The sequence below is a fragment of the Pan paniscus genome, chromosome 5, assembly GCF_029289425.2.
Source record: "Pan paniscus chromosome 5, NHGRI_mPanPan1-v2.0_pri, whole genome shotgun sequence".
Taxonomy (NCBI): domain Eukaryota; kingdom Metazoa; phylum Chordata; class Mammalia; order Primates; family Hominidae; genus Pan; species Pan paniscus.
The window spans coordinates 138,313,577-138,334,313 of NC_073254.2; the positions used below are offsets into that span (position 1 = coordinate 138,313,577).

Genomic DNA, 20,737 nt, shown 5'->3' on the forward strand with positions numbered 1-20,737 from the left:
GTGCCATCTTCATGGTAATGACTGCATGCTTTGTGAGTTCACATGAGATCTGGTTGTTTAAAAGAGTCTGGGACTTCCTCCCTGCTCTCTTGCTCCCTCTCTCATCATGTGACATGCCTGCACCTCCTTCACCTTCTGCCAAGATTGTAAATTTCCTGAGGCCCCCACCAGAAGCAAAGCAAATGCTGGTGCCATGCTTATACAGCCTACAGAACCACAAGCCAAAATAAACCACTTTTATTTATAAATTATCCAGCCTCAGATATTCCTTTATAGCAATGCAAATGGACTAATACACAGCCAGTTCTTTTTCAATATTGTGAGTCACTGGATTTTATCATTTAAGGAGTTGTGTGACTTCCTTTTCAAAAATAGAGCTCACAAGTATTATATCTCAGGGTTCTCTTTGACAACATCTCTAATGTCTTTACATTCATAGGTCATCTTGACCTATGACCCATCCAACTCTCAGGAGTATAACCCCCTTGTGACCTTATTTCCCCTTGAACTAGAGGAGTTCAATTGCTCCTCTAGTCCACCACAAATCCCCAGATAATGGCAAGCCCCAGTGACTCTCTACCTCCCCAAGAATCTTAGGCAGTACATAATGGTTTCTATTCCTGACAATAGTTTCTTGACTGTTTCCTGAGTTCACCCAAACACCACTTCAATAAGTCCTCTCCGAATTGCAAAGTTTTCTGTTAATCTCCAGAGTCAGCCAACTCCACTTCTTTCCTCTGAATGACTTCTGGTAGGTAATGCTGGGTTAGCAACAATGCTGAGTCATGCTGGAATCTCCTAGACTCTCCCTTGACTAACTTTTCAAAATTTATGCCATATGATTAAACCGCTTTTCTTATTTGGTTGCTACCAAAAATTTGGCTGGTTTTGACTTCAGAGTTCATTCCCTTAAGCACTGCTCTCCTCTGACATCTTTACTCAGAAATACTTTTATTGTGCTGGGCATGGTGGCTCATGCCTGTAATCCCAGCACATTGGGAGGCCAAGGTGGGAAAATTGCTTGAGCCTAGGAGTTTGAGAACAGCCTGGGCAACATAGGGACACCTCATCTCTACAAACATATATATTTTTTAAATTAGCCGGGCATGGTGGCATGCACCTGTGGTCCCAGATACTCGGGATGCTAAGGTGGGAGGATCACTACAGCCTGGGGGGTCGAGGCTGCAGTGAGCCATGATCACACCACTGCACACTAGCCTAAGCAAACAGTGAGACCCTATCTCAAAAACAAACAAACAAACAATAAAACCTTTTATTGGCATAGTCGCAGGCATACTTTCATATATAAACATTTAAGCAAGCATTTGTGTCCATAGAGACAAATCTGAAAGGATGTTTATGAAAATGTAAACGTTTCCAAGGGCAGGCAGAATGGCAGCGTTGTCATGAGTTGTTACAGCCCAGCTGTGAATTCCAGCTCCACTTCCTACCAATGGGTCCATAAATTTGTTGTGCCATGGCTCAGTTTGGCAGTCAGATGAAGCCTAGAGATCTGTTTTAATAATGTTTTAAAATGTCTAAAATAAAATATATGGAATTGCAGAACCAACTATATTAAAATAACATTATCGGAATATTTTAAAATGTGATGATATAGTAATATACAAATCACAAGATCTAGAAGCAGATCTATTAACTACTGTCATTTCAAAGCAGTGATTAGCATAAGAGATATTTGGAGAGATGTGCAGCGATTGTAATGCGAAGTAAAAATATACACTGGGTATGATTTATGTTGGTGGAAAAGGCTAAAGTGCTTCTAATACCACTGAAGCTCAATGTCTACATTTGCAATTGAAGAATTGCTAAATGTCAGTTAGAGGTCAGTGAAAATAAGGTCCAGGTTTCTCATCCAGGCTCACAGACCCCACGAATTCTATACAGGGACCCCTGGTTAAGAATCCCTGAAACAACCAGTTACACAGCCTTGTGCAAAAGTTACATCTCTAAACTATAGTTTTCCCACCAAAGGGGGGTCATAATAGTACTTCTCTCATTAATTGTGAGGCATAAATGAAATAGTACATGTAAATCATTTACTGCAATATCCAGCACAGTGAATATTCAACAAATAATGCTGTTATTAAGGCTGGTAGAATTGTTAGTACAATCAGCCCTCTGTATCCATGGGTTCCACATCCATGGATTCAACCAACCATGGATTGAAAATAATTAAGGGGAAAAAATTACATCTGTACTGAACCTTATACAGACCATTTTTTTTCTTGTCATTATTCCCTAAAGAATACAAAATAACAACTATTTAGATAGCATCTGTATTGTAGTGGGTATATCGTAGTGGGTATTATATGTAATCTAGAGCTGATTTAAAGTATACAGGAAGTCATATGCAAATACTACACCATTTTATATGAGGGACTTGAGCATCTACAAATTTTGGTATCCAAGGAAGATTCTGGAACCAATTCCCCATGGATACTGAGTGATGACTATACTTGTATTTCATGTTCTTCACACTTTTAAGTATTGCAGAACTTATGTATTGCTAAAACACTATATGAACATTTGTTACTTTTACCCATTTTTATAATCACAAAACAATAAAGTTATTTTCAGTTTGAAAACAAAGCTAGCAATCCCCTTGAATAAGAAGGAACTCTAAATAGGAATCTTTGCCATTGAGAAAATGGACAAAATTATAACAGACACTGGTTAGAAGATTAAAATGGTTTATGATCAGTTTTAATTGACAAATATGAACAAAAAAGTCTAAGTTTTTCATTGTTTCTGTTTTGATTATTGTTATATTTAAGAACTCTTCACTCATTAGATTGCTAAGTACTAACTTACAGTCATATGCCTGGTTTCCTTCTCATTTGAATTATTTTAGAATAAAATTTTATTATTTAAATAAGTACATTATAACCATTCTGTGAGTCCTCAGCTTTAGCAATGTGACTGAATTTAATTAGAATGTACATGTTGGTGATCAGTTTCACACCCGCTTCCTTCTGGATGCTCATGAAACCAGACATTCCAGGTGCAGGAATGTAGCTGTGTCCCATTGCTCTGTGGAGGTTTCCGTAGTTATGAATTGTACTGGTGTTTCCTTTGTGTTCCAACCAATTCCATCTTTAAATGAAAGGACTGGCTTTATGTTGGAGGTCAGGACTAAGTTCCAGGATGACAGAGACCTCATAGGGCTCCTTCTCTGCTGGGTGCTGTGTCTCTGGTGCTTACTGCAGAGCCTGGCACAGTAGGTGTTTGGTAATTATTTTTTTAATGAAGGTTTATTTTCACAGGAAACATTGAAGTTTAATCTTCCACTTTCTAGGCTGAACATTATCTAGAAATTTTCACGTTGGAAGCCAGAAAGCTTTTGATAAATGTCAACTCTATGTCTCAAGTTGATGAAACCAGCTGAAAAACAAAAATTCAGATCCCACACAATAGTGAGCCACTGTTTTGATTCATTCTTTGATTGAATTGATAGATTGCTTAGGGAACATCTCAAGGGAACATGGAAATCAGAAAATCAGTTCAATACCATCATAACTGTATGCAGTGTTAAGGGGGGGTATGAAGGAATGGAACTCACATTAAAGGCTTAACATTTGGTAAGAAATTTATTTGTAGAAAAAATAAATTTTAATATTATAGCTAATATTTAGATTTATTTTTCATATCGTCCCACATTAAATTGTGAAATTAGTCATTATCACATACAATGTTTAGGCATCTGTATTGGTAGCTATAGATATAGATATATTTGTAGGCCAGCAGTCAGCAAACTTTTCCATGAAGGGGCACATTATAAATATTTTAGGCTTTGCAGGCCATACGGTCTCCATCACAACTACACAACTGCCGTGGACATGGCTGAGTTCCAATAAAACTTTATTCACAAAACCAGGTGGATGCCAGATTTGTTAGTTTTCTGACCCTTGATGTAGACTGTAACTGTCCTTGCAAGCTTTTCTTTAGTCTTTGGCACCAGGAAACAACCATTTCCTCAACAAAGTGTGTCATTAATAAAGCTGCTTAAAGGTTGAAGCTATACACGAAATGTTACAAATTTCTTTGCACTTCAAATGTGCAAACTTGTTTTCAAAGCCAATTGTAATTATTTCTACCCAGTTTTAAGTGAAGTGTCTGCCCCCTATTTGAGTTCTTGGTGGCATCTAACGCCGTATCTATTAGTTTTGTTATAAGGATATCTGTAGCATACACACAATGCTGTGAAATATCTTCAGTTTAATAGTTTATGGTTTTCACTACTTACGAGGAATGAGTGGGTACCAATGCAAACCAGTAGCCCTGAGCTAAGATGTGTGAGAGAAGGAATGTTAAAGCAGTAGCTTATAAAGAACAGTCAACTATTTGGGAAGGAAACGCATGGGAGACAGGGAGAGCATTCTAAACTGATTTCACACATATAGTGCACCCCAGGAGGAACCATTTCAGGAAGTAACAATAATATTATCAAATTAACTTTTCCCAGAATCATATATCCAGAGAAAAGAGACTGGTATACACACAGGCTAATTTTACAACAAAGAAGTCCTTTCCAAGTTACAGGTCTTTTTACAGCTTGGTGATGTCTCACCATGCCCATCTTCCTCAAAAATACATAGACACATATAGATGGTTATGAATATATTGGTTCATGAATGTCAAACTTAGGGGACACCTCTAGATTTTGAGGGCAAAAATTTGCTTACATAATAATAGCATAACTCAAAGTTCACTTTGTTTTCAAGTCTTAAGACATTAGACAATTTAATTTTTATAATATTAATAGGTATAAAGTTTAATTTTAAAAAGGAAAAAGAAACTAGCAATGTTATTGAATGTCTCAGTTACATTTTTTCCTACTACCCCATGGATTTCAAGGAATATACAGTACTGTGAAAATTCAATAATAATGACATTGTTAAGTTTTAGTATGGAATACTTTGAGCCCAGTGCCCATACTTCTCCATGATACTCTGGAATTTAAAGGTGAATATTGAAGGCTATTTGCGAGAAGGTAGCAACTGTTTATCAGGAACTAAACAGCTTATTTAGAAAAAAAAAAAACATTAAACCCATAATATGATTTCTTTTTTGACAGCTGCCATTTCATAATATTCTTTACAAATAACTTACTCATCCACTTATTTCATTTTTTTGTCTTTCTTGCCACCACCAGGTACATGAAAGAGAAAGAAATATAGAATTCCAATACTGATGCAAGGGAGCTCATTTTTCATTTTGTCAAGGGGTTTCCTCCTTCCCACAGCCATGATAGTATTTCCTGATGATTGTTCATTGCTATAAATTGAAAAAGAACAGCTTCCAAGTTTATCAATAATCCATTAAGGGTGTTCCAACAGAAGTTGAATTAAAGTTGAGTCCTTCCCCTATGCAAAAGAAAGATAGATTGCCCTTAGAAGCTTGAGTATAGGGAATGGAAGAAACAAAAAGAATTACTACTTTGTAATGCAGCTAACAAAGTAATTAGGAGAGAGGGAAGAGAATTCGGCCAAGGGCCAAGGCCTTTGGGCACTGTGTAAGCTGTCACTACAAGATCTGAGACGTAAGTGTACTGCTAAACCTCCTAGTAGTACCTACTAAACCTCCTCACACCTCCACCTTCCTTAACATCAAGATGCTTATCATGGTACTCTATGTTTATCGTGGTACTCTATGCTTCTCTGAGGGGTTGGTGTTTTAAAAATGAAATGATATATACAAAAATACTTCGGAAGCAGTAGATTACAGCTTTGCTTGCTAAGATGATCATACCTAATTTAGAGTTGTTACTCATTATGCTTTCCTGAATATTGTTTTCTTAGAATAAGAGAGAGCAAGCTCTCTGGTGTCTCTGCTTAAAAGGACACCAATCCTATTGGACCATGGTCCCACCCTTATGATTTCATTTAACCTTAATTACTTCCTTAAAGGCCCTGTCTCCAAGTACAACCATATTAGGGGTTAGGCTTCAACATAGGAATTTTGGAGAGACACAACGTAGTCCATAGCATCAAGGATAATCTCTCATCTCAAGATACTCAATTTAAGCACATCTGCAAACACTCTTTTTCCAAATATTGTAATGTGTATAGGCTCCAGGGATTAAGATGTGGATGTCTTTTGGTGGACTATTTTTCAGCCTACCACACCAAGGAAGTAAAGTGAATTGCTAGAGTTACTCATATATGCTCATGGGTGCTCAAACATGATTTGTGCCAATGCAGAGTAGTTGCTCAAAATTGATAAACAATGTAAACAGAATAGAAAATTATGAGGATTCCTGTGACTTACGTAATTATGCATTATTAAAAATATCTCACTTGGGAAGCTGAGGCAGGGCTGCTTGAGAACAAGAGTTTGAGGCTATAGTGTGTGATGATCTCACTTGTGAATAGCCACTGCATTCCAGCTTGGGCAACATAGTAAGACTTCATCTCTTAAAAAAAAAAAAAAAGAAGACGAAGAAAAGAAAAGAGAAGAAGAAAGAAAGAAGGAAAAGAAATCTTGAAATAAACAGGTCCAAACATGGAGTCTATAAGCCAGAGGTTGATTATTTGCACTGATGAAAATGCCTTCTATTCCAGATGGGTTGATTGTTCTGTTCTTTTTTTAAATAGCCAGTTCCATAAATGCATTTGCAATTCAAATTGATTTGTGGTGAACTTTTCAGAAAGGCATCTGAGGAAGATTTTTATACCAATCTTGGCTTTAGAATGTACTCTTCGTGATGTAAGGATAACAATCACTGACATTTGTTTAACATTTAGTATGTGGCAAGCACTATACCAAGAGTTTTATATCTCATCTCATTCGATGCTCACAATGATTTCATATAGCAGGTGCTATTATTGTCCTTAGTTAACTGATGAGTGGCCTGAGGCTTGGAGATGTAGGGAACTTGTCCAAGACACAGCAAGGAAGAGGCAAACAGAATGTAAATCCCATGATTTTGATTCTAGAGCTCATATCATGAAACACCACTTGATATTCCCTGAAAAATATCATTAAACATTGCACTTCTAAAACTTACACAGAGAGAAATTGTTACAAGTTTACATCACAGTCAAAGATCTTTAGTGTCACAGATTGTCATTATATTAGCAGAGAAACAGAATCAACAGGAATGTGTGTGTGTGTGTGTGTGTGTGTGTGTGTTCAGCGAGAAAGAGAGATTGATTGATTTTAAGGAATTGATTCAGGCCATTGAGGGCTGACAAGTCCAAAATCTACAAGGAAGACCCAGCGGGATAGAAATCCAGGAAAAAAGTTGTCTGAAGGCAATCTGGAGGTACAGTTTCCTCTTCCTGGGGGACCCTCAGTCTTTTTTTTCAAGACCTTCAACTGATTGGGTGAGGCTCACCCCACCCACATTATGGAAGGTGATCTGTTTTACTCAGTCTACTGACTTAAATGTCAATCTCATTTTTAAAATACCTTCACAGAAACATCTGTTTTGTCCAATACCTAGGTACTGTGTCCCAGCCAAGTTGACTCATAAAATTAACCATCACAAGTCCATCCCTTTTCAACTTGGCATCAATTTCACATGTCGTTTAAATAATACTTAATATCTAAATAAAGACAATAATAATAAGGTGCTATTTTTGCCTAACATGATATGACTATCCTGCATACAATTAGAAAACACACTAACCCTTGCCTTACAAGCAGATGCAAAGTCCTTAGATGATGATGTTCACTCTTTTCCTTCATATCCTTTAATATTATGATATAAAGTCAATGTTATATAATGTTATCTTGTGTTATATAATAAAGAGACAAGGGTAGGAAGAAAACAAATATATTTGCTATATATACACACACAGAAGTGTGTTCATAACAAGGAAGAACTATTTATGACAATTACGGTCCTCGTTTCTGTAACCGGTCACATGGTTGCAGCTGGTATGTTCTTCCACTGTGGTTTCTGTATTCCCTGGTCATGGTTATTTACCTCGTGGAGTGACTCTAAACCTTCATTTCTGAAGGGTCAGGTACACTAATAGTACTGCCTGGCTTGATTTATTGTAGTTTCTATTGACTTTTATCATAGGTCATGATAATCCTAAGAGATGCCCTAAAGGATCTCCTCCTGTATGCCAGACAGGCTCTTCCTTACTTCCCTGGTAAAGTAATAGTCCAGTTTCCCCTTGGTAATTAAGTTCAGCCACACAGCCAGAACTAAACTCCCTTCTTTGCCTATTGTTTCAGAAGCATGAGGAGCCCAAAATGGCCAGGTGGCAGCCTTAACTTTCAGTGCATGGAACCTTTGTTCTGTCTTCTGGCAGAAGTGTTCTTCTCTCTGACCTTAAAATTTTAAGATCAACAGAGCAAAGGTTGCAGTGACAGGAAGCATAAATTTTGCTAGTGGCTAACAGGGCTAATAGAAAATGATGACACTTCCATTTCCACCCCTTGATTCCATTGTAATGGGGCAGAAGTCTCTGGGATCTGTTGAGCTGCTACACTACCACTTCTACAAACTCAGTATTTTTCCCTGGCTTTAAAATTCAGTCTCTTACAAAATTGCTGTAGCCCAGCATGTACCTCTGTGTTTTGCAGAGGGAAAGTAGATGTCTTGTGATGCAAAAGTCCAAACGGAATGAAGGCCACTGCTCAGTGTGCCTCCCACACAAATGTAATGTCTTTTTGACTACTGATAATAAGAACGATGCATGGGAAGGTGACATAAATGAGCCATTGAATGGCCTTTGTTGTAACTGAGCCTATAATTAAACATTCCCACAGAGTAAGCCCCTCTGTTCCACTTCTGGCTTGGCTATTACGGCCTCTCTTTTTTATTGGAATGCAGAAAATAGAAATCTGTGTGAACAAGGATTTCTATCAGTTCATCAGACCAAGTGAAACTGTCTGTTTGTCATATAAAAGATAATGGCAGAAATCCATTTTTAGCTCCCGATTGCTGTATTCATGTGTGAAATTACCCACAGGGGAAGATATTTGCCTATAAAAGAGCTCTTATTGGCCTTAGATGTGATTGGCTGCACAAATTATACTGCCAAATGAATTGGTTTTGCAAACTAAACAGAAGGCCTCATAAACCAAACTGGGATAGCAGCTCAGAGCACAGCCTTGCCCTGGGTGATGGTGTAGGCACACAGAGGCCAAGGGCCCTGGTTGCTACTTCTCTTTGCTTTAACAACACAATGCTTGGAGAATAAATCATTTCCCAAGTATTTAAATCTTAGCAATGATTTGGTTTTCTGATACGAATACAGAATCCATTTGGCATTCTGACTAAGGCACTCGTTTGTTTATTTTTGTCTTGATTAAATTAACATGAATTGAGATTGAAATTCTCAAATTGGAGAAAGAAGGAGAGGCAGGGGTTTGTGGGGGTCATTATTCTTAGTCTCTAAAGACAACTGATTTTGGTATTTGTCAGTAGATTCTGTAGCTTTCCCATGTTTAATATTTTGCATTGAATGACCTAGAAGAGCAAAATATCACAATATTTAACCAGAAAGATTTAGTCCTTTTTTTTCCTAACAGAAAAGGAAATAAGGAAAAAAAGAAAAAGAGGAGAAATAAGGGACATGAGAAAGGAGACAGAGCAATAATTGAGGAGTTTGAAAGTATCTGAAAAAGCTCTGGTCTCTTCTGGCAATTTATTTCCAGTTCAGTAAACTCAGAAGCCGAACTTTTGCATTTTTAATGCACTTCATAATAATAAAAATGATCTTGTTGGTCTAGTGCAGAGCCAAAATTAGGAGGTCAGGCATCAACTTGTTTGTGTTCGTTTTTCCATGGAGCCAGGTTCGTCTAGTTGTCTTGGCCTGAATAGCAATTGGCTCGGGCCCAGTGGCAATAGATCAGGACCTGGCAGAGCTTTTCGTCCCAGGGTCTTACCGTTACAGGCCACAGCTTACAGCATGCTCAGCACTGACCAACAACATCCTTTCGTCCTGCACCAAGCAACTGTACCCAAGCTCCAGGTATGATCCTCAGCCCTCTGAGAAGCACAGGACTGCCAAGAGTTGAGCTGTATTGTCAATGCTGAATTGTCCTCTCCCTCCCTATAAGGACACGCAGAGGGTTGGCTTCATTTCTTCGAAGACAGTTGCCGAAAGGTCCACCCTTTAATTCACATATAAAGTGGGACTCCCCTTTTAGTTATTCTTCACTATAGCAGCATTACATTGAATGAATGATTTACTCTTAATTCACGTTACTTTCATTTAGTCACTGATGGATCTTTAAAACTACTCTGGTACCCAGGACTGCCAAACTGGTAATCTTCTTCCAATTTAAACAGAATTGGGCTCATTTATTCCTTCTTGATCTAGAAGTTATGGTTAGCGTGCAAGTTGATTTATTTTCATGTGTGTGTTTTATTTAACAGAGTAGGGAAGTAAAGGACACTTTGTCTTACATGGCAAAGAATAAGCAGTACAGTTTTCACAAACTTAATTAAAAGTCTCATTTTTCCCAGGAATAATGTACCTGTTGAAATTAACAGACCAGTCGCTCTACATGGAAATTCTCCCTACTAGCTCCGAAACCCACATTTTCTGGGCTGTGCTACATAACCTTGAGAATGGCCAATCACTGCCAGGTATTTTCCTGCTTACCCATGGTTGCATTGATTTTGAAGCAACTGTTAAATTTGCAGATTCCAAGACTCTACCCTGATAGATGTTTTCTGCCAAAGAGTTAAAAATATGGGAAAGTTTAATTACATCTGTGTCTTTTTAAAATAAACTGAATAACAACTAGAAAGGACATGGTTATTATGGTCACCTTATGGCCACATATCCTTCATATATGCGAAATACCTTTTCATCAGAAGTCATGTCTAATAACACTTAGAAATATCCTTGTATTCATTTCTGTGCAGCCCCTTATGCAGTTCATGGACCAGTTTCAACTCTTGCCATTATCATGTTTCCAAGTAGTACATCTGTTTCAATGGCAGGCTTATATCCAATAGAGCCCCAAAAGGTAACATGTCTTTTGAAGTTTAACAATAATAGCACCCTTGAGCTACGGTGTGAAATATTTGGTGTTTGCTTCCTCCACTCATCATAGATAGCCTTGGGAACATCTGAGGGCTTGAAAGCATTGGCCTTAGCTCATGTGTGGTACATGAGAAGCCATCAGGGGCAGTGTTCTCTCAGGCTACTCACGGTGCTCAAGGAAAACAAGCATTCATTATACGAATGCAATTTCAGAAGGCAGATGGTATCAGGTCACCAGAAGGGGCCTGTAGATATGTGTGTGTGTGTGTGTGTGTGTGTGCGTGTGTGTATTTTTTTTTAAGAGACAGCTTACCCAGGTGTAGTGTAGTGGTAGGACCATAGCTCACTGCAGCCTCAAACTCCTGCCTCAGCCTCCTGAGTAGCTAGGACTACAGGCATGCATTACCACACCAGGCTAGGAGCCTTTAAAAGCTGTATTACACAGAGACATATGCTTAAAGGGACTCTTTAAGGTACACTTCCCAGGGAAAAAGGAAAAAACCAGGCCCACCATATAGAAGTACTTGGTACATGCATTCAATAAAAGTAGAGCTGAAACCCAGAGTCCACTTTGTGCCTCTCTAGGGATCACCCATGTTCTCCTCTGCTGACCTCTGCCATGTTTTCAGTCAAGCTAGAAAAAGAAAGTTGCCCTTGAAGCATTGCCCTCTTCTTCACATAGTCTAGTTGATGTATTTATAAATGTACTTTGAAATGACTTTCAAACCACATGGTTTTCTACTGGTATAGATTTAAGTCCATTGAAGTCATTAGTTTATTAAAATTCAACTTAGAAGTTAAATGCCAAAAATAAAATGAAAATTTGGTCTGTGATGTGCTGAATGCCACATCAACCAAATAGCAATCAAACTGACAGGCCAGCTTTCTAAGAGCTAGGTTTAACTCTGTCTGGAAGTTAAAGAGCTTTGTACAGGCTTATTATCCATCCTCCAAGCCACCTCGTCGTGTATAATAGCTTGTGTCTCAGTCAGATTGTTTTAAGCAGCACTCGGGGATTTTCAGTATGTACAGTGAGTGCCTTCTGACCTGTGTTCTCAAAGAGATTCATGAAGGTAGAAAAAGACAGCAGCAAAGTAAGCAGTGTCTGCAGTATGATCCTGTTAATATAGGATGTATCCTTTCTCAGATTCTTAAAGCTTCCAGTTAGATAAAATGCAGGAAAAACTATGTCTGCAGCACAGAACAAACAGCATATTCTGATGGCTACAGTTTGCAAAGGAGAAGACCTCCAAGTACACTTTGGACAGCAAGCAGCCCCTGCTCTCCAATGGAGACAGCCACCTTCTGCCTGAGCTTCCCTTACCTGTAACTCAGAGACAGCTTTCAGTCCTCATATAGCATTCCAGAGAAGTTCCTGATGTCTTTCCTTGGGGAGATAGAAATAAGTATTTCTTTGCAGTTAGTAAGTAGCCTAGATTGTACAATACTTTTGTCTGGTTGATTGGTTTTTTAAATGAATGTTCTACCAGATAAGTGCACCATCCAGAATAGGGGATCATTCTATTAGCCCTGATTCAATTTTCTTTTTGTTAATTAAACTAAAAAGAAGGAAAAATAAAACTTTTTTTACTTTTTTTTTTAAAAAATCAAAACTTTCTGTCAACATTTATAACATTCAGCATTTATCCTGATTAATCATAATGCTTGCTTGACTGCTGTCTTTTTGGACTTGTATTTAAAATGAAAACTTTCTCTACCATTTATTAATAAAGCCTCTTGGGTGACTTCCAAGATACTTCCACCATATAAAATCCCATGCTATCTATCTTTGGAGCTATTTTTTGACTGAATTCCATATGAATTAAATAGAAGTGCATTAAAAATAAACTATGTGTTATTATGCTAAAGCTGTGTCCCAAGAAAACAATTCTGTAAGGAATTTCTCGCTCAACCTGATGGTTCCATGTCCAAAAAAGGGATGATCCTTTAAGCAGTACCTTACAATAGCGAGGGCATTAGATTTACAAAATTTAACAGTATATTCTTTGTCATATTGATCAAGTCTAAAATCATAAATGGAGAGGAATCCAATCCTTCTACCTGGATACTCTGTATCCAATCCTTTCCTGTCTCTACCACTACATTATTTCAATTGCCAAATCCCGCCCACCCCAAGTTTGTGACATCTCCAATGCCAATCCACTGATCAGCAGCCCTGAGTCTTCTATCCAGACTCTAGCTTTCTTCATTGTCTCTTCCAATTCATTGTCCTATCATACTCCTCTGACTGACCCCAGGTTTGAAGATGATTTTTGGAGTCAATGATTGTAGATTCATACTATGACTTCCTTCTTAATGGGTTTTTGTTGAGCATTTTATGTAGTAGAAAGGCACTGCATTATCTAGTTTAAAGCTAAAAAGTTTGAACTACTCCACTGGTACAGGCTGATTTTTTATTATGTTTCTTTCTTTAGTCTGAAACTTCCCCATTATTCATTCAAGATAAAAAAAAAACAAATAGCAGATAATACTTAGTAGATGTCTACATGGTGCCAGGCTCTGTACTTGACATTGGTCAGACAAAACACAACCTCATAATCAAGAGACTATTGAAAAAAGACAATTTAGGCCAGGCGCGATGGCCCACGCCTGTAATCCTAACACTTTGGGAGGCCAAGGCAGGTGGATGGCTTAAGCCCAAGAATTCGAGACCAGCCTGAGCAACATGGCAAAATTCTTGTCTCTACAAAAAATACAAAAATTAGCCACGCACGGTGGCAGGCGCCTGTAGTCCCAGCTACTTGGGAAGCTGAGGTGGGAGGATCACATGATTCTGGAAGATTGATGCTGCGGTAAACCATGATTGTGCCACTGCATCCAGCCTAGGGTGACAGAGGTGAAACCCTGTCTCAAGAAAAAAAAGAAAAAAAGAAAATGTAATCAATGACTATATCAGATTATTATAAAATATATCAGTATTACTATGATAAAATAAGTGCTATAGTAATAACAAAAACAATAATAAGAATGAAGCTAATGTGAATTGAATGTCTACAGCAAGATAGGAACTATAAGTGTTCTACATGCCTTATCTAATTTAATATTTTAACCACCCTATAGTAGGTGTGCTTTACTGAGAAGGAAGCCTGGACCTGGAAAGGTTAAGAAATGTGTCCAGAATTGCAGCTAGAATGTGGCAGAGCTGAGATTTGAAGCCAGCTTGGTGGTTAGAATGCAGTGATAACTATAAAGCGCTCATTCTTCATCTCTCTACCTCCATATGCTGTAGTAGAGGCAGGTTCACACCTAAGATGCTTTGCTTGAAACCAGAGACTTATGGGTGGAGTTTTGAAAGTGAAAATAATTAATAAAATATTTGAAATGATGGTAATGTTAGGAACAGACCTATTTCATTCACCGAAGTTTAAGGTAAAGGGTGAAGCTCCTGAATATAGAATTTCAGGAAGCAAGTTTGAGTGTAAATAGGTTTTCTGAGATCATACACAACTGTACTGTTAGTGGTCTTCTTTTTATACCATTTTATTTTACAAATTTATGAATCAAAGAATGAGGCACATTTATTTTCATTGGGAAAAGTGAATTATGTCAAGTTAATTAAGTGAAGCTGTTACAAGCTGAGTCTAGTACATAAATCCATCTGAAGTAGGGTTATCATATGGTTTCAATGTGAAAAATAAAGGAATTGAGGGACAGGGTGTGGAGTGCTCTAGAAAGAAAATCAGAAAAGCATCTTTAGTCTTAGCTCCCTCACTACTGCAAAAAGAAAGAAAGAAAAAAACGCTGTAGCAGGGACGTTTAGCCGCAGGGATACCTTTTTTTATGAGCCATTTTCAAGACTCCCTTTCCTATTATTGAACTACAGTTAGAGCCATCTTTTAGCTTTGTACTATAGCCTTGTAACTTACTTCATAGAATCTCTGGGTCATTTTCCTGTTTTCCTTTCTTCCAACTTCCAATTAATTTTTGTCTTTTTAGCAGTTTTTAGTTCTTTCAGTATTAGCATTAAGGACAATAAAATTGATCCTTTTTTCCCCATGGACGCAGGATGTGGTCAAGACTGGGATATTAGCTATTGACTGAAATGAGATTTGGTATGCTGTAAGTGCATTGTGTTGTTTTTGTCTATCTGTACCTGTTCGGCCACTGAGACAATTAAGTCCTAAATGGTAGGCATCAACATATTTTTCATTTCTCTTTCTCCAGTGCATAGTTCAATGTCTGATATAGAGAAGGCATATAAGAAACTATTCATTTAGTGAAGGAGTGAATGAAGGAATGAATGAACGAAACACCAGAAATGGCAATACTCATATTCTTACCATACTCTTTCCCCAGTAACTACTGAAGTAACCACTTCCAGTGTAACTATTCAAGAAGGTCCAGAAGTCATAATTTTCCAAAAACATATGTAAATTCTTGCGACTTGTGTAAACCAGTATTTTCTCTCCCTCTCCCCGCAAACTCTATGAATTGTCAAGCAAGTAGATTAGGAAGCAGAATGTTGTATATACAGTCCTGCTTGGTTTTGTTTACAGATTAGTGGGGCAGGAATGGAATGTTATACTATTTCTTTCTGTTCAAGGATAATCTAATCTTGCAAAGATATTTACCAAAGTCAGTAACAATTCCTCTTAGGAAGACAAATAGTGTCTGAATTGGATTAAGGTGAAATGAGAGTGCCCTGATGCAGCTGTCAGTGAGCGGTTCATTGTTTATGGCTTCATTACAACCCTAAAGGGGATATCTGTATTTCTCTAGGTTTAATGAAGCCACAAACAACCAACTTTTTATTGACTGATACTGGAGATTTTTTGCTTTTAACTTGATGCATTTTAATTTGTGCTTAACTAGTTCTCGCACCATACCAGATCCTCAGATTGGCACTTTAGAGATGATTAGCTAAGTGTTCCTCTGTGTTAGCCACAGGGTCTAGGAAAGATAAGGAGAATCAATAGGACCAAGCCAGTTTATGATGAGAAAATTCATTCTCCATCAACGATGTTGGCCAACTCATCATGCTGCCTGTTCTGAGAAGAAGCAGCTCTGCTCATGTTTCTCTGTGCCTCATTAATGTGTCAATGGTTCTGCCCTGGCTGTCAAATGACTTTACTGTTGTGTTTTTTTAGTTTTCAGGACTTTATCTCCTGTCTTTCTTCACCATCCTCATTGGGCTGGTGCTCTACTCCTCCACCTCCACCTACATAGCCCAGGACCCCCGAGTATATAAGCAGTTCCGCAATCCTTCAGGACCTGTTGTGGACTTACCGACCACAGCTCAGGTGGAACCCTCAGTCACCTACACCAGCCTGGGCCAGGAGACCGAAGAGGAGCCTCATGTTCGTGTGGCCTAGGGTGAGGCCCGCCCTGCCAACTGAGGCCAACTCATTGGCCATGTTTTTGCCCATCATCTCTGTATTGTACATAGAGAAAGGTATTTACTAGGTGCAGTTTACACAGGTGGACTGCAAGGTAGCAAATCCTCCAAAAGCTTGTGAAAGGAACAAGCTCAACATCACTGGAGACACAGGCTCTAATCCACCTGACTTGGAAAGATGCCTAGCTAACATGTATCCTGATCACAACTCCCCTGCATTCATTACTGTGAAAATTTTTGAATCAAAAGCAAGTATTATTGTTATTATGATTTGTATTATTATTATTATTGTTACTGTTATTACACCAACTTTCAGGAGGATGTTTTGTACTCCTGATGGAAACTATTGCCAGACCCACATGTAGTCAACATAAACCCCACTTTTCTATGGCAATTCACTTTTTAAGAGTCATACTTTATTTTTTTGCACAGACTATATGAGTGATGCATGCCACAGGAGCTCCACCCCTGAGAAGTTTCCTTTTCCTAGGGACCTGGTGGTTAATGGTTTCCTCTGTTACCTGTTGGATTGCCTGCTCAATAAGTATTTTGTGCTGTGACCTTTGTGGGGAGGGGCAACTGACCATATACTTCTCTATTCTAGGAATAGATATAAAAGCAACATTTTAGCCTTTTTATATTTCGATCTCTGATTACTCCAGGCCATTGCCTTTCTGTTGTGCCACGTGATTCTGCTAATCAAGTCCCTGTAATAACAGGATAAGGACTGTTTCATTACTGTGGCTTTTGGGAGCCCCCAGAAATAATATCATTTGTGTTTAGGACAATATATAATTATAAAATCTTTCTGCTCCTCCCTGTAGCCTCTCTTCAAAAACTATCTTTTATTTTTTTTCCAGATTTCCTTAGTGATAATATGGAAATTAATCAAGGCACTGGAAAAAGCCATGGTCCTCTGCCCTTTTAATTCTGTGACACCTTTTTAAAAATACACCAGCATGGAAATTACCTTTATTGTGGAAAGTCATTGGTTGTGCCACCTCCTAACAAAGTCAAGGTGCTGATGTGGAGCAGTCTTTGAAAATGGCTTAATTGATCTGGCCACTTTGCAGTGGTAACAATGTCATCATTGAAAAAGTCTGGCATTTTGGTCATATTTGGCATCCATTCAATAACAGATATATTGACACGACATTCTTTTTTTTTTTTTTTTTTTTTTTTTTTTTTTGAGATGGAGTCTCACTCTGTCGCCCAGGCTGGAGTGCAGTGGCACGATCTCAGCTCACTGCAACCTCCGCCTCCGGGATTCACACCATTCTCCTGCCTCAGCCTCCCGAGTAGCTGGGACTACAGGTACCTGCCACGACGGCCAGCTAATTTTTTGTACTTTTAGTAGAGACAGGGTTTCACCGTGTTAGCCAGGATGGTCTCGATCTCCTGACCTCGTGATCTGCCCACCTCGGCCTCCCGAAGTGCTGGGATTACAGGCGTCAGCCACTGCGCCCGGCCGACACGACATTCTTATGGACCCAGAGAATACTGCAGGATCCTGATAAGACCTTGAGTGATATGTCACTAGTCTAATCTGTTGCCCTTAAAATAGCCCTTTTTTCAAACACAGGAAATTAAGAAACACCACAGACCTCTATTATTTAGAATAGATTCTATGTGTCAGTATGTGATGTACTCTTTTAGTTTGACTGACTTCAATACCATTCAAAAAGATCCTCAATGGAGTTACAGGGTTTATAGGGGAAAAATACATGTTTATGAGACATTGGGCAATTCAAATCAACATGTGTTACATAAGCAAGCAAAGCAAAACACCAGTGGTGTCTCTGGAAAGTAAAAGGACAGACTACAGTAGAAGGACTGATCCCAGAGTGCCTGTACAAGGCCTAAATCTGGCAGGCAAAAGCATCCCACACTGTCTGTCAGCACCCACATGGCCTTTTTGCCTGCCTTCTATAACGGGTAAGTGGACCTACCCTTGGAGATAGAGAAGAAAAATTATCTTCTCTGATATTCGGATGTAATGGTCATCTCAGTTCAGCCCCCTAGGAAACATGTTTTATTTTCCATGGGGAAAATATCAGCGTTAAAGCTCTATCAAATCAAAACAACTTTGCCAACATCTTCTCTCTGCTACCTTTTAAACCAGTTAAATACCTTTCTCTGAATATTTTGTCCATTCAGATCCGAAGACCTTTAAAGACTGTGGTTTTATTTTTGTGTTTACATTCCTTTGGTTTGAATAATTTGCTTGATTTATTGCATTTTTAGTATTTATTTTAAGCCAGATGTTTTCGTCTTTGATTCATTTTTATGACATTAATTTGTAGACACTTAGTAAAGTCTTATGAGAAGCAAGTGGATGAAATTATCTCCAAGTCCACTCAGTAGACTGGAGTTTTTTAAAAATATAAATTTCCAAAAAGTTTGCAATCAACAGATGGCTAAAGGTTGCCATCTGAATTATTTTATAGGATATTTTAATTGACTCCATTGTATGGAAACCAAGTGTGAATGTTAAGATGAATTTGCCGTATACCCTTTATCATTCAGTGTCCTTGTACTCAGACTTTCATGTCCCTGGGTGACCTCAATGTGTTGGTTTGTCTCCATTTAGAAAGGTTGATAATATATTGAATTGTTCGAGATCAGGAGTTCCAGACTGACCCTCCAGGAAAAAAAAATTGCAAAGAACAAATTCTTTTTCTGTGTAAAAAACACTGATCCTTTGGGAATGGGGCGGGAAATGGGAGTAGGACAACATTAACTTTAGCTGTTTTAGTTTCTGAGATTTCATAACCTCAGTAGACACCAGCAAAATTTTCAGTTTTTAAGTCCACCACCAATCTCTCCTCAATGAATAAGACTTTAGCAATTTGTATAGAATTTGATCAGGTAAGAGCAAACCACAATTCTCCTAAACCCTGCTAGAGATTAAGTGGTGGTTCTCACTTCCTCAATGAAAACTTGCACTGGGGACAGCGCTTGCCTTGGTCAGACCTTCCCACATCTACATACTCTCAAATACATGACCAGGTGATCAAGCAATGGAAAAATTTGCACCACCGTGTCCCATGAAATTGTTTCAATGTTTAGTTTAGATATTGCTAACTTGTGCTATTAACCTTTTGACAAGCGTGTAGTATTGTTTGTTTTGGGTTTCTTTTTGATTTATAACTATTTAGTAGTCCCCAGCTAGCTACCAGTACAGATTTTACCCCATGGGTAGGATTCTATTGTTAAGCCACATAGCAAAGCACACTAATTCTGACAACACTGCAAATGGAAAATACGAACCAAAAAAAAGTTACACCGATAAGTTCAACAAACTGTCCATTTTTGATATTTGCATGCTCCCCTATGGACTGGCTGTGGCAATGTAATGCCTGTATAATGTTTTCAAATAAAAATAAATGCTTTATGAAAGCACCGAATTCTTGGTTTTCTTTTGTGTTTGTCTGCACTATGACAACCGTGGAAGCAGCTCCCTTGGGATACTAGAAATAGCAACAAAAGTAGATGGCTGGGTACATGTCGAAATAAAAACCAGAAAGAAAATATTTCCAAATTAGGAAGGGCACAATTGGTCTCAGAAGTATAGTTTCAAAAGCCAAATTAAACATGTTCATAGTTTGCAAAGTTAATTATTTATCTGGGTACATAAGAACACTCTGGGGCTTCAAGCCCACATTTAAAACACATGTAAGACAATATAAATTTACCCCCAAGAAAAAGTTTCTCATAAAGAAGAAAGTTCTGTGTATGCTGGCCTTGGCACACAACAGACTTAACGGATGAGCATTCTTCCAGAGTGCAATGTTTATAAAGCAGAGATTGCTCAGATTTCTGCTCAGAACTTACACAGCATCTTATAATCATCCCTCCTCTACTAACTGCTGTCACTCTGCATCCCCATAAGTACCTAGATTATAAATACATTTACATGTTCTTGTCAGTTTTTGCAATCAGACCTCAAAAATTAAATGAGCCAAGAAGACTGTGTGTCTGAGTTATATATTAAGAATAATGTTTAAAGAAAAACATTCATTTTTCAGGAAAAAAGGAATTGTAGGACACTAAGTGCTTTATAAAGTGCTCTCAGTTTGAGATCCATCATGAGCTGCTTTTATAAATAGTTGGAATAGCATGTACTTAACATAAGTAATTTGCTTGAGAAATGTGACTCTCAGTTTAAATCAGTTTTTTTCCTTGAAAAAAAATGTCAATCTTTCTCTAAAGTATTGTTTACTTCCATTTAGTAAGCTCTTTGATCAAAGATGAAATAAAGTTGAACTTCAGCCCAGCCTCTGTCCAAATGTGCAGCAATTCCAATTGATTGGGGCTCAGATTGTATATACAATAAATGTATGTCATGTTTCCCCAATGAATTAAGATTTGTTTTCTTAAGAGAAAGAACAGGGTTTCCTAAAGA

At 38.1% G+C, this 20,737-nt stretch overlaps 1 protein-coding gene across 1 annotated transcript in view; it reads left to right on the forward strand.

Annotated features, from left to right (window-relative positions):
* Nucleotides 1-19,739, forward strand: part of SLC35F1 (solute carrier family 35 member F1) — a 409,574-nt gene extending 389,835 nt beyond the window's left edge. Inside the window, exon 8 of the mRNA XM_063605436.1 lies at nucleotides 16,085-19,739. Within this exon, the coding sequence (XP_063461506.1) occupies nucleotides 16,085-16,309 (225 nt within the window). The 3' untranslated portion in view covers nucleotides 16,310-19,739. The remainder of the gene's footprint in view (nucleotides 1-16,084) is intronic.
* The last annotated feature ends 998 nt before the right edge of the window (nucleotides 19,740-20,737 follow it).